Below are 15,104 nucleotides of genomic sequence, written 5' to 3' on the forward strand. Positions count from 1 at the left end.
GTGGGTGGATACAAGATCACTACATAAAAATTAATAATTTTTTCCATAAACTAGCAATGAACAGTCTGGAAATAAAATTTCTAAAAATTCCACTTATAATATCATCAAAACAATAAAATACTTAGGAGTAAATTTATCAAAAGAGATGTAAGACTTATTCACTGAAAACTACAGGACATTGTAGAAAAACCTATGGCAAAACATTTGAACAAATTCATTAAAAGCAATTCTGTGTGAAGTAACACTACAGAGATTTCTAGGTATGTGGCTTTCTGATGATCTGACTTGATCAAAAGGTGTAATTTTAAATTTTAAGAGGAATATTTAAGCTGAACATCATTTTGGCAGTTCTCTATGATTATTTCTTTTTGCAACCAAGCTCCTGGTAAGAAGGAATCGTAGAGAATTGGAGTTTGCATTCTCTGTTTGCATTGCATCAGATTCTTGGTCAAGAATCTGAATGTTGCCAATAAAGGGTGCTGTTAGGAATTAAGGTGAGCCCATAATGTATGGTACCATAATTGCTTTGTGAATTGGAAAGGTATGTATTGGATAAAATAACATCAGGGTGTGTGTGAAAAATGGGACCTTGCCTCAAATGTTTGGCAGTACCTAATTAAAGACCCTTAATATTACTGATTCCAATAATTAATCTGTATTCTGATGTCTAATATGTCTGTCGTTTTCATCAGCCCATTTTTATGGGGCCCACAGCATATGCTTGCCAGTTCCCCAAACAACTCTATGAAGGAGGCACTGTTATCATCTCCTTTTACAGAAGAGGAAACTGAGGGCTAGGGAAGATAAGCCATTTGCCCAGGGTTCCACCCTAGCATGTGACGGACCAGAACCTGCACCCAGACACCCATTTGCCCTGCTGTGCAGCCCTTCTCATTTCTGGCCTAAAGATAGCCAACAGCAGTTTTCTCTGATTCACTGCAAGTGTTTTTCCTGTTAGGTATAGTGTGTGCTTGGACTTTGGAGGCTTCATTTTGATGTTGTGCTCAGTATGCCACAATTAAAGAATTATCCTAATTTTAAGATCATCTTTCCAGAGAGTCTCTCAGAAATTCAGGATAACCAAGTACAGTCTGAATGACATTTGCCAAGTGTTGGCCTCGGAAAATTTATTGCTTCAACGGGGCCTGTTGCCAGTAACGATTAGCCGACTTTTTTCTTGCCTAGCAAAGACGTTCATTCTGTGAAGGTAACTGAGAGTTTGTAGTTAAGATCTTGGACTCTGGACTCAGTGGACACGGTTCAAGTTCTGGCTTAATAATAGAACCTTCCACATAGTATTATTGGGAGGATTAAAGGAGGCTATCACGTAGGGCACTTAGCACCATGGGGTGCTTAGAAAGCTTTTAAGAATGGTAGCTGCTAGAACATACAATCCTTTAAAGCTGGACTTTGGGGTAAGGAGTGCGCTTCGACAACCAGCAGTAGCTGCCAACAGTTTAGATTGAGAGTGGCTCCGTGCAGCCAAGCCTCCTAAAGCCACCTGGAAGCTCTCCAGTCTGGACTTTGAAAATTTAAATATTTTTCAAATTTATTTTTGACCCAGTTTAAAGAAAAGGGATTCCACAGTGTGAAAGGAGCTGCCATAGCTTTGCCATTTCCCCTGAGGAAGGGCCTGAGGGAAGCTTCCTTTTGTTGGTGGAAGAAATGAGGGGAGACGGCAAGAGTTTGGGGTAGGGAAGAACCGGACTGGAAGCTGAGTCTGGTCCTCTTTAGTCTGCCTCTTCAGGCCCCCATCCCGGCCACCTGTTCTTCTTCTGTAAAACCAGGGGGCTGGACTAAGAGGCCCTTCCTGTGCTGACATTCTGTGAAACCATAAACACTTGCCTTGAGCTACGGTTTAATGTGAGCCCTCAGGGCCGTTGTAAGTCTGGGCCATTGGAAAGATGTCTCTGCATCTTTCATGTGAGTCAAGAGATGGCTTTGTCTTTTATCTTGTCTGGTGTCCATACATCCCAGCTTTAAATTCCTCTTAAAATTTGGAGCCAGGGAAAATTTCTCTTGCTGCTTGAATCTTCACACTGTTTCTGATTGGACAATGTCAATGATACACCTCAGGGTATTTCTGTTATTGTTTCATTTGCCAAGATTCTCAGAGCTAAATGCAGTGACTAGCAATTGTGGCTTCCCTTAAGCAAGTCAGGTCTCAAAATCTGTCTTAAAACTGAATGTTGTTGTTTAATTTTATGTACTTTAATGGAGAAGCCACATCAAATCCATTTGTGGCATTAAACAGGATAAATCACCCATGCAGAATGACATAGTAAATAAATGCAGAAATGCGTGAATACCCCCCCTCACTGTCAGCTACACCCATCATCTGGCCCCTTCTCCGCTCCTAGTGAGTATGAAATTACAACAACAGTAACAAATAAAATGTATAAAGGACCTACGCTGGACCAGTCACTGTTCTAAGTGGTTTATATATATTTTCTCTTTCAACAATCTTGTGTTTGGGGGTACTATTATTGTATTTATTTTAAAATGAGGATAGGCAGGATTTGGGGGGACATTAGACCCCACAAAATTCCTTTGGCCTCAGGGGTCCTAGTGGCAGAGAGGCTTTGCCCCATCTGGTACTGGCTTGTTTATGTGGCTAACTAGTAAGCTAACCAAAGTCAAACAACCAAGAAAAAGACAAGGAGGAGGAGGGGAGAATTGATGACCATAGAAGGCAGGAAAACCCTCTCTGGCTTCTGACTATCCTGAGATCTACTCTGAACTCTGGTACTGACTTGAGGAATCTGTGGAGTCCCAGAGGCAGTCCGTATTTTGGAATGTGTATGGAGGTAGAGCTGTGCTTGGAGGAGTCATCCTGAGTTCCTGCAGACGGGTCTGTTAGGAGGCCAGCTGGGCTGCAGGGTGTTCCACATGTCCATGGAGGCGCCCTGCCTACCTGATGAGTCTGTAGAAATATTCCCCAGGGGTTGCCTGACTTCCAGGGCTGGCACTAAAGGAGGAACTAGTCAGCCCATGTGACCACAAATCCTAAACAGTTCCCATGGAATATTCAGTGCTCTGCACTTACTTCTCTTAGCCCTGAATGCCAGAACGGCCACTAGCAGGGGCAGGATGGGAAACTGCAGTGGCCTGTCACAAGCAGGCTGATCACCCAGGGCCTGGCCTGGAAGACAGACTGGGTAAGTATAGTCTTAATTTGGCCACTGTGCTCAACTGGCAGTGTGCCCACAGTCAATATCCAGATGTCTAGATGTGGCCAAGTAGTAAGACAATTTTAAGAAACAAATAGTTGAGAATTTGCATGTTCAAAAGTATCTCTTAGTCACCACCTGTGCCTAGTACGATGCCAGATCCTGGGGCTACAGCAGCAAGCAAGCTTGTTGGGGACCTGCTGATTGGGAGCTCACAGCGAGCAGGCAGGCATGTGATTATTCCACAGGCCATGACTTCTGGTGTGGTTAAGTGCTGTGCTGGGGAAGTCTTGTCTTTTGGAATCGCTTTGGGTGGCTCTTTCTTTAATCTGGAGATGGTATCATTGCTCGAAACATTTTTGGAACTGCCCTTTAGGAATTGCCTTTGGAGCTGATTTGGGTCACACAGGAAAATCTCACTTTTATTTTATAGCCACACCTAGCTTGTGACCAAAAATGGTATTGCCCAGCTTGACGACCCATTTTATATTCCAGTCTTGGCTCTGACTTTTCTTGTGAGCCAAAATTACATCCACCCTCTAAAGATAGATATTTATGACCACGGAGCATATTAGCAGTAATTTTGATAATTTTGAAGCAATTTCTCACTTGCCCAAGCTCCCATTGTTCTTTATATCTCTGTTGTAACACTGTCCAATCTCTCTTGCAACTGAATTACCTCCTCCTGCCTGTGTTTTTCCCACTAGGGTGGGGGCGTTGGAGGATAGGCCCATATGTCTACACTCTCTACAGTGCCCAGCACGGAGCAGATGTTCAAAATGTGTATTTATTATAACTGAATGTATGGGTTGAATTGAAAGGAATCCAAGAGGTGTCTCAGGATTGCTCTGAGTAACAGGAGCACCGTTGGAATGATGCGCAGCCCAGTGGGCTGCGGAATCTCACAGGTCTTGCTCCAATTCCTGTTTGTCCCCTTGAGCAGCTGTGTGGCCCTATGCAAATCACTCATTCCCTCAGATCCTTCATTTCCTCATCTGTGGAATAGAGATAATAATACTTGCCTTACTCAGGCTATTATAAGGACAAGTGGAATATTCACATAGTGCCCTAAGCATAGTGCCTAAATGGAGGTGATTAGTATTCTTGTAATATTGGAGCAAATTCTCATTTGGATGCATAAATTCTGATTTAAAAAAATAACTTACCCAGAAGCCACATTATTTAAAATCATTTGCTGGCCAAGCACAGTGGCTCATGCCTGTAATCCCAGCACTTTGGGAGGCCAAGGCATGAGGATTACTTGAGCCCGGGAGTTCAAGACCAGCCTGGGAAACATAGTGAGACCCTGTGGCTATGGAGTTTTTTAAAAAATTAGCCAGGTGTGGTGGCTTGCACCTGTGGTCCTAGCTACTCAGGAGGCTGAGGTGGGAAAAATCACTTGAGTTTGGGAGATCGAGTCTGCAGTGAGCTGTGATCACGCCACTGCACTCCAGCCTGGATGACAGAGTGAGACCCTGTCTCAAAAAAAAAAAAAAAGAAAAGAAAAAGAAAAATCATTTATCATAGAAAATGTATTCTGCAAGGAACCCTAGAGCCCATCTAAGTCCAACCTCCTAATTTTCTTTTTCTTTTGTAGAGAGAGGGTCTTGCTCTGACATCCAGGCTGGAGTACAGTGATGCGATCACAGCTGTAACTTCAAACTCCTGGGCTCAAGTTATCCTCCTACCTCAGCCTGTCAAGTAGCTGAGACTACAGGCGCACACCACCACACCCAGCTAATTTTAATTTTTGTAGAGGCGGGGGTGGGGGGTGTCTCACCATGTTGCCCGGGAAGGTCTTGAACTCCTGAGCTCAAGCCATCCTCCTACCTCATCCTCCCAAAGTGTTGGGATTACAGGCATGAGCCACCTTGCCTGGCCCCAACCTCCTAATATTAATGAGATTCAAAATGGGAAATGGACTGACTAAAGTCATTGGTTCATGGCAGAACTGGGCTAGGCCAGAGCTGTTTTCATGTGATGTTTGGTACTTACCCCTACATTTGGAGGTCCCACCTTCCTTGCAAGGGCCTTGCATTTAGGCCAGGAACTCTGGATACTGGCACTTTTGGACAATGGTAGCTAAGAATTTAAGATATGCACTTGGGGAGCCACAGCACATGCTTTGCACACCCTTTTGCAGCAACACTTTGTCCCTCTGTGGAGCGCTGAGCATGCTGTGGTCGTATATCTCACAAAGCTGGCATAAGCAATACAAACTGGTGGTTAGGAAGCATGCCCGACAAACCTGGTACTGTTACTTACTAGCTTACCACTGCTTGACCTCTCTGAGCTTCACCTTCTTCACCTGTAGCATAGGAACAATAATGGCATCCACCCATAGGATTGTTGTGAGGGTTAAATGAGATAATGCATGAAAGTGCTTACACATTGCCTGGCACAGGATAAACACTTCTTAAAATTTACTGTTATGATCTGTGATACATCCAAACCAAATATTCTGCCTCTGGCATTTCCACTAGTCTCAAGTTAACCTCTAATCTGCCATGAAGCCTTACCTGGTCTCTCTTCCAAGCAGGTGCTGTTGACAGACTTTTACCCCTCCCTTCACCCGACCCCTCATCCAACAGTAACATGACCTCTCACATCTCCTGTTTCACCCCAACCGTGGATCACAAGATCCTAAAGTAATCAATAGCAGTTGCCCATCAATATATAGAGCTAGGAACTCCTGGGTTTTCTTGTTCATCATCAGTTATAGGAAGAAAAATTGACCACTGGCTTAAACAAGTACTGCCTCTCTTAGAAGTTGTCTTGACTTTGAAGGCACTTAGACCTTTGGGAGGCTCTGCTATTCTGCAGCATGGCAGGTGCCCACATGCCTGGATGGCTGCTGCCTTTTGTTATTCCCTTGATACGGGGTTCTTTGCACATGTATACACTTTGAGTTCTATTTGCTACCCTTTTTTAAAACCTTGACCAAAACAATGAGTAATTGGGAAGTTCTGAATTTCTATTTGGAAAACAAATTGATGAGATCAGAAAAATCCAAGTAATCCTAAATTTACAGAAGCCAGATTACTAAAACCCAAGGGCATTTTTTTTAAATGTAGAAAAGTTGTATTTCACAGAGGTTTTTGCAATGCCCTAACTCTGGATTGCAGCCCTCCCTCGATTCTGGGTATTACATCATTTCATTTCAGCTAATGTAAACACTCATCACCCTGCATGTTGCAGGATTTTTCACTGCAATTTGAGATTGGGCTTCATTCAGTGGGTCGTTGTGGTGATTAATGGTTTCAGAAGGAAGTGCAGCAGGAAGAGACTTTGCAGGAATGGAAGAGGTGAGGCAGCTCCATGTGAGATTCTGCAAAAGGATTAAGATTTGGCACCAGGCTTGGTTTCTGTGCAGCCTCTTAGGCAGAGAGCCCCAGGAGAGGGAAGCAGGCTGTCAGCTGTGCCTTTGCACGCTCTCAGCTGCCTTGAAGGTTGGTTGGCTCTTCCCGCTCTCTGAGGTACCCAATTTTACCTTGTTAAAGGATGGATGTGGATGCTGGAGGCTTAAAGAAGACCAGGTAAGGGTTCTTGTTGTCTAAGAAATCCCCCAGCGTTCTTAATGCATGGAATCCTGGGGACTGTTTCTTTACTAGCACCATCGTGCAGTGTTAGCCAAAATACAATTCCTCTGAGACATTTTACAAAGAGGATCAGAGAAGTTTCTTTCCTTGTTAAGGAAGTTTCTAAAACGTTTTAACCTAAAATACTTAACTATAGAGATACAAATAATTTTTCTTGCTGTGCATTTCAGCTTTGAGATTTTTTTTTTTGCATGTTAATCTACAAGATCTCTATAGGTATCCTGAGAGTTTATTAGATGTTGGTTTTCATTCCTTTTGCAATGGCCTATGGTATATTATGTATCAACATTTAATGGGATGAAAACTTCTCACTCATTATATTCTTCAGGATACTTGGTTTTGAATAAGTTGCTCTTCTTTTTGCAGATTTGATTTGTTGCTTTTTTTTTCACCTTTTGGCTTTTGTGATTATAATACTAGTAAGGAATATCCTGAAGTAGAACTAATTTCTAAGAGGAAAAAACTATACTCAGGATTTAAATGCAAACATTTGATAGCATCTCTGATTAAAATGGACTATATGTTTTTTGGTGTTTCAAATATGCTTTTTAAAAAATATTCAGTGTAAATGTCCACAGTTTGTGGGAAAGGTAATGCAGTTTATCTGAGTGGTCATTTACTTACAAACATTAAAAGGATATTAGACCTTTGATAAGATTAGCTGAAGAAGAGGTCATTAAAAGGAGTAGTTTTCTGCTAACCACCAACTCAATTCCAAATTCTGTTTCTTTTCTTTAAAAAAATGGAGTTAAAAATAACCCAGAATAAAACTTGAAAACTGTTTTGTTTCTCTGTATTTGGCTAACTTCATCGCAAAGTACTGTGTTTAAGGAATTCAAGCTATGAAGACTACTCTTGAAATGGTCCACATAATTCTATCTGTGAATTTCCATAATCCTTTTCAAGAGCATATGATATTTTATGAGTATTAGGGTTAAAATTTTCAATTAAGTGTTCATTCCTTCTATAACCCTGAGAGATGGATAACAACCCTCAGAAAAATAACATGAGAAGTTGTATCAGTGTCCTGACACAGGCTCAGTTTTCCTGTACAAAGTAGTGTGGAAAGGGAACATTTGGCTTATCTCCTTCCTCATGGAAGGTGTGGGGTGTCTTGGTAGAAGTGAATGTCTGCGGTTGTTGTGATAGATAGATAGATGCAGGGACTCCTGGTCACTTTAATTTATTGAAATCAAATGTTTTCATTAGATGTAGGGGACTCTGACTTTCCAGCTTTGGTTGAGTGAGACAAGGTCTATGCACCCAATGATTCTTCTTGTTTTTGTTCAGTGAGCCCTTTCAGTCCATGTCGTCCTGTGTTTCTTTTTGGAAACAGACTGGCAGCAGTCTCTTGCGTTTTGTATTACTTTAATCTAGCATTTTAACCATTGTATTTTCTTTTAATGGGACGGCTAATAATAAGGTTGGCTTAAGCCTCAATTTGAGAAGGTGTGAGAGTAGCTGTAATCTTTAGGAAAAGAAAATCATTCCAAGAGTTAAAACATGCAGACTCTTAATTGTGCTGTGTACATTCTCCTATTTTTGAGGAATCTAGACAAGCTATTGTTACAAATGCTTTTCCTAAAATGTTTTCAGAAGACCAAAACAAAATATAATTTTTTGTCAATGTATTACACTATCGTCATTCTGTCTTCTTTCTCCTCATCTGTCATTTTGGACAGAGGGAAAATTGTTCAGGTAAACAATTGAGGAACAATTGCCAGGAACATCTGGGAACAGTTGCCATGAATTATCTTTTCCTTCTTAATGTGATCTTGATGAAGGTTTTACTTGTTTACTCTTTTTATTTCTATTAAAATGGTAAGACATGTGCATGGTTGAAAAAAATTCAAACAGTATAAAAAGGGTAAACAATGAAAAGCCTCCTCCATGGCGTCTTAACACTCAGTTCTTCCCTCAGCAGTAAACGATGTGTTAGACCTGTGCTTTTCAAACTTCCGTATGCATAAGCAACACCTGCAGAGTTGGTTACGACACAATTTCTTAGGCTCTTTGGGGTGTGAGGAATAGATTGAGAGGGGAGAGAAAGATAACTATAGTTCATTATATAACTATAGTCTATAGTATCTAAGAGACAGGTGGAATTTGAGTATTCTAGTGACAGCAGGAGACAGAGGTACAAAGGAAAAAAGACTGTTGAGTTTCTTAAGAATTGAAAATGCTCTTGAGACAGTTGTCAGTGAAGAGTAAGAAGCCATGGTCATGAAATAGAGTATTAGAGTAGTGAAGAAATCCAAGGAGCATAAAAATGCCATCGGGAGAGGCCCAGTGGGTGGAAATAGGGAAATAGTCCATAGTTAATGGAAAATATAGCAATAGAAGGGGGTTATGGGCCACCTGACAAGGATAATGAGATTGAGCTGGAAACTGGAATAGGACTGGCCAAGCTAAAAAAAAGTCAGGCCAATTAGCAATAATGAGAGTGTTTATTCACTTGTAGATTGGCAAAATACCTCCCTGGAATGAATTAGGACAAATGATCACTTCCTGTGCTAATGATTTTATAGCCGAAAAGAAAAAGAAATACCGTAGAAGGTACAGGGAGGTGTCTGTGTGTTAGCCACTGTAATTTAATAACCCTAAGAAATGTAAGATTAATGGCCTGATGCAAGGAACGGAAAACCAAGATAATGTATAACTGATGAGAATTTTAAAAGTATGAATAGTAATTATGAAAAATAGCAAGCCTCAAGGATCTTGTCAATTAATTTTTTTAAAGGGTTAACTACCCAACACCTTTTCAGAAACACAAAATATGACAAGATTCAAAACATCTTTTTGAGAGGCACAGGTGAGAAGAACTAGGTTTTTTCCCCTACCCCACCTTCTTTGTCCAATAAAGTAAGAATCAACAGCCAACGCTAAACACTTTCTTTGTGGCAGGTATTGTGTGAAATCCTTTATGTGCCTTGATTTATTTTGCCCTTATAGCTCTGGAGATTGGGATCATAATTATTATTTACAGATACAGTGCAAAGAGGATTGCTCAAGGAAGAGCATATTCCTTCATAAGGAAGGGACATCTTTGAAAAAAATAGGAAGTTCAGTTGGAAAACCAGAGAAACCCACCTAGAAAGCCCAGTAAAAAGGTTCACATAATTTAAGGAGCATTCTATAAGAAACTGACATTAAAGCAAAAATAAGAGAGACTTTTATAGGAATCGAAGTGAAGGAGCCAGGCAAAAATAAGGAAGAGACTTCATAAGGAAGAGACATCTTTGAAAAAAATAGGAAGTTCAGTTGGAAAACCAGAGAAACCCACCTAGAAAGCCCGGTAAAAAGGCTCACACATAATTTAAGGAGCATTCTATAAGAAACTGACATTAAAGCAAAATAGGAGAGACTTTTTATAGGAATCAAAGTGAAGCAACCAGGCAAAGATCCAGCAGAACCTTTGCAGATGCTCAGAATACTCCTGGGGCGATAGAAAAAGGAGCCAGCAGACACAATAAATTATTTGCCTTGGTCTTTTCAGAAAAATATATCAAAATCATCTTTAGAAGCAGAGGTACTAGATCAAATAGTAGTAAATGAACAGAATGTTCTAGACTGAGCTGACAAACTGGATATGGATAAATCACAGGGACAGGTTGGCCTTCATCCAAGAGTTCTAAAGGAATTCAAGGGTGAAATCATGGGGCTGTTGTTAAAAGCAACTAATTTTTACTTTCGAAAGTCTAGCAACCCCCTAAACCTTGGTTGCCTGGTAAAATTGCCCAGCTCCATCTCCCTGCAGTACATTATTTAAACATAAATTATAATATGTATGTAAAATATAAAATATAATAAATCAAATAATATGTTTTCAATAACTGTGATTTTGAATTCCCAAACCATGTCACATCACTGTTTTGAAAGTCTTTGTGAACGTTTCATTCTTGAAATTGCTGAGCATTACCAGCCCCTTAGAATCATGTAAAACAAGCTTATCATAATTCGTGTGAACTCAGTAGCAAAAGCACAAAGAAACAAATGGGCAGAGACTCAGTTTCAAGAAAGGATTCATCATACAATGTTACTTCACTAAAGGGGGAAAAGAATCCTGCAGCCTCAGAAACAGACACTTAGTGTCCATTAATTAAATAAATGCCATGTGAAGGATTTGAAAACTAATCAGCTTTTGAGCTCCTAGCTGCACAGTCCCACTGCCCAATTTGCCTGGTGGTCTGGCCCTGCTCTCATTTGTCTCAGGCCTTCTTCCATTTCTTGAGGTCTTGACTCCGCCTAGCCCTGCAGCCCAGGTGCTCTGTTCTCTGCTTTACTGCAGGTGGCCCTAGTTTTCTATCACCCATGACCTGCACTCTGTGTCGTACAGTAGAATAATGATGAGGGCCTGGGTAAAACAGAATTGGTGCTGGGTAAGACAGAGAGCCAAGTACAGGGTTTGTCAGGATCAAAAGCTAGCAGTAAACCAGAGATGTGGAATGGAGATGGTCATTCAGTCATTTAATCGGTATTTCTTTTGAGCTCCTAGAATGTACCAGGCATTGTACTGGGGACATAAATATGAACAAGGTAGCCACCGTGATAAAGAGAAACCAGTAAACAATTACAGTAGAGCAAGATTTCTCAATCTGGACACTAGGTTGACATCCAACTATTTCCTAGAGGCAAAATTGCCCCTGTTTGAGAACCACTGTGGGAGAGTATGATAGGTGCGTGAATGGAGAAAGAATAGGCCGTTATGGGAGATCACAGCAGGGCTTCCTAATGCAGACCTGGAGGTGAAGGAAGACTGCCTAGAGGAAGTCATATCCTACAAGGCATCTGCAGGGTGAGTAGCCCTCACTTGAAAGTTGGAAGAGGACAGTCAAGGAAGGGAAAGGCTAGACCTGGAGACCAGAGGGAGGAAACCCTGGGTCAGCCATGGGTAGCTACCATGGGTAGCTACTCTTACCAGTGGTGGATGCTCCTTTTGGTGCCAGCCTTATCAGTCCCCAAGGGCCAGAGTTTTACACCCGGCATCTGACAGCATGCTTTCGGAAGAGGCCGTGCTCATGCGCATAGCTGCCACTAGATAGGAGTGATGTTGGTTTAGAGACCCTTAGGCTTTGTGGTCTTGGGTGCAAAAGGGAAGGTAATCAGTATCTAATTCCATAGAAGTAGAATTCTCACTAAATTGCTCCTTTCAGCCCCAATGCCTATTTTTGATTAGCTAAATCTAAGTTCATTTGACCAAGATTAAAAATTTATTAGCAAAAAAACTTACATGGCTACTCCACAAACTGTTTCCAACTGCTGGTAACTGCAGACCGTTTTGGCAACTGTGTAACAAAGAATACATTGTAATCATCCTTAAAATACCTCCCTTTTCCCTCTATTTGCTCTATACCTGGCTGCTTTCTAGAGAGAGACTGGTCTGTATTTCTGCCAGCAAAGGCCCGTTGGCCACATGCTGGGTCAGCCTCAGCACTCATGCAATGACAGGCACATTCAGGAAAGATGCGCTTTGTGTCTTCACATGGTAGGATCCCCTCTGCAGCATGTCTTTTCCTTTTGGCTCCTTGATCCCCTTGTCCCTCAAGGGCCCTTCAGGTTCTTTCTTTCTTTCTTGTTTTTAATTGTTTTGCTTTGGTTTTGGTTTTGGTTTTGAGACAGGATCTCTCTCTGTCACCCAGGCTGGAGTGCAGTGGCACAATCTTGGCTCACTGTAACCTCCGCCTCCCAGGTTCAAGCGATCCTCTCACCTCAGCCTCCTGAGTAGCGGGGACCACAGGCATGCACCACCGCGCCTGGCTAACTTTTGTAGAAATGAGGTTTCATTGTGTTGCCCAGGCTGGAAATTTCTTAAAAACAATGATTGACATTGAGCACTTGCTTGTGTCACCAGCCACAGGGCTGCATGGGAGAGGAGAGGAGAGAGAGACACTAAAAGGTAGGGGAAAAGAAAATTACTAAGCCTAGCACCATACTAGCCACTTCAAGTAAGCTATTTCCCTTAATACTCCCAGAAAACCCTTAATGGGTGGTGTCTTCCTCACTTTACAGATGAGGACCAGGACTGATTTTATACAGCTGTAAAGGGGTACAGGTGGGATCTGAGCCCTTTGTCAGACCCTGAAGCCCGTGTTCCTTCTACTTCTGTGTTCTGGAGGAACTATCCAGGCCAGTGGGCCTTTTTGTGGCCCAGCTCCCAGGCCATTAGGACAATATCATCAGGGGTCTTCAGGCCACAAGGCAGATCTGGACTTGAGGGAGATTGTCATCTTCAGCTGTTGTTGGGGGCTTCTTGTGATCTACATACATCCTTGTTTGGGCCATCACTTCATTGCCCATTCCCAGATTGCTGAGATGGCTTCAAAAGCAAGGACCCCTTACCCTCACAGCTGTCCTGCTGCCTGTTCCTAGGGCATGATGGAATGATGTTAAAGATTCCAGAACCAGAATTTAGGAAATCTGGAGACTAGGTACCACTACCTTCCACTTGCTAACACACTGAAGACCAAGCAACAAGTAAATCTGTTGCTTATCCAACAGATGCTTTTGCAAAATGATAAACCAGTTATGTTAGTCCATTCTCACCCTGCTGATAAAGACATACTGAAGACTGGGTAATTTATAAAGGAAAGAGATTTAATTGACTCACAGTTCTGAAGGGCTGGGGAGGCCTCATGAAACTTAATCATAGCAGAAGGGGAAGCAAACATGTCCTTCACCTGGTGGCAGCAAGGAGAAGTGCCAAGCAAAAGGGGGAAAAGCCCTTTATAAAACCATCAGATCTCTTGAGAAATCACTCACTATCATGAGAACAGCATGAGGGTGACTGCCCCCATGATTCAATTACCTTCCACCAGGTCCCTCCCACGACATGTAGGGATTATAGGAACTACAATTCAAGATGAGATTTGAGTGGGGACACAACCAAACCATATCACCAACCATAAACCCTACCTGATTGTCTCAACTGGTTGCCCTGGGCATGAAATCACATAATGGTTATGAAGACAGGCTGAAAAGATGCACAACTTACCATTGTAAAGAGATACTGTGTCAACAATAAAGGGGAGAAATTCCTCATTGAATTGGCTTATAGGAGAGACATGTTTGTTAAGCAAAGGGATGAAGGTGACTCCATAAGAAGGTGAGTTCCAGAGAGAAACGTTCATATCAGCGAGTCTGACTTCTGCATCAGGCTAGCAATTGGAACTTGTAATAAAGGGAAACTTTCTATACTTAGGTAATATGACATTTTGGGCACACGGCATTGTGACTTCTATGAAGGAAAGTACCAAGAAGGTTATACCTGAAAGGATCACACTGATTACCCAACTACCCCTCTCCTTTAACTGATGATGAAACTGAGGGTCAGAGACATGGATGGGTAGACCAAGTTCATGGGTAGTCAGAGCTAAAGCTAAGGCTACTCGACCCATAAATAGAGGTTTGTTTACACTGTGTATGTGGGAGGAGGGAAACCATAAAATATCTTTTATTTAGATTTTACTTGAAAATTATCTTTGTAAGGAGATTATGTCTCCCTCCAGAGGCTCTTAAAGATTTGGTCATCATGGACTGCAGGTGTGCTGTGCTGGAAAGATTAGGACCTGTGCTGAAGAAAGCACCACATAGGCACACATCAAGGGGAAAAAAATGATTTTTTTTCACAGAATTTATTCATTAATAAATCTATTCTTTCATTCAACCAATATTTACTGTGCACCCACAACAGTGTGCCAAGCATGATGCTAAGTGCCGGGATAGAGGGGTAGACAGACAAGCCTCTTTCGCTTTGAGCTTCCAGTCTAGCTGTGACCAGACTTATTCTGAAATGATTAAGGAAGGTATCCAGTGAGCTATGAAAGGTGGTAGGGTGGAGCCTAACCATGAGAACTCTTGAGCGGCCTATTTGATACAGGGATTTAACAAATGGGTTTCAGAATGAGTGATTCCAAGTAAAAGCATTAAGCTTGGTGGTCTAGTGTTTTGGAAAGTTCAGCTGTTTGCACAGAAAGGAAAAAGGTTGAAATAAGGGAACCCACCAGGAGCCTGCTGCCATAGTCCAAGTATGTGGTGCTGAGGCTTTAGCCAGAGCTGGAGCAGTCAGAATGGAGAGGAAAGGTGTCATCTGAGTCATGCTCCAAAGTAGCATTGGCTGCCTGGCCTAGGGGTTGAAGGAGAGGAAAGAGACAAACGTGGTGCTGAGGTTTCTGATCTACAGCAGCAGACGGGAGATAGAGATGAGATTATGGAGACAGTGTGCATATTTGGGGGAAAGTGACAAGGTCAGTTTGAAGCAACCTGATTCGGAAGGGATCGGGGAATGGTCCAGGTGAGCTGTCCTCACAACAGCTGCTTAGCCCTCACTTGGACAAGT

General features: G+C 42.1%; 1 protein-coding gene across 2 annotated transcripts in view; it reads left to right on the forward strand.

Annotated features, from left to right (window-relative positions):
- Nucleotides 1-15,104, forward strand: part of PLCE1 (phospholipase C epsilon 1) — a 346,476-nt gene that overhangs the window by 97,890 nt on the left and 233,482 nt on the right. Inside the window, exon 1 of one of the 2 annotated variants that reach the window (XM_007963609.3) lies at nucleotides 6,352-6,706. The exons of the other annotated variant lie outside the window; for it this stretch is intronic. Coding sequence (XP_007961800.3) covers nucleotides 6,425-6,706 — 282 coding nt within the window. The 5' untranslated portion in view covers nucleotides 6,352-6,424. Of the gene's footprint in view, nucleotides 1-6,351; nucleotides 6,707-15,104 lie in introns of those variants that run through there. 2 annotated transcript variants of the gene reach the window in all.

The sequence above is a fragment of the Chlorocebus sabaeus genome, chromosome 9 (genome assembly GCF_047675955.1).
Source record: "Chlorocebus sabaeus isolate Y175 chromosome 9, mChlSab1.0.hap1, whole genome shotgun sequence".
In the NCBI taxonomy this organism is placed as follows: domain Eukaryota; kingdom Metazoa; phylum Chordata; class Mammalia; order Primates; family Cercopithecidae; genus Chlorocebus; species Chlorocebus sabaeus.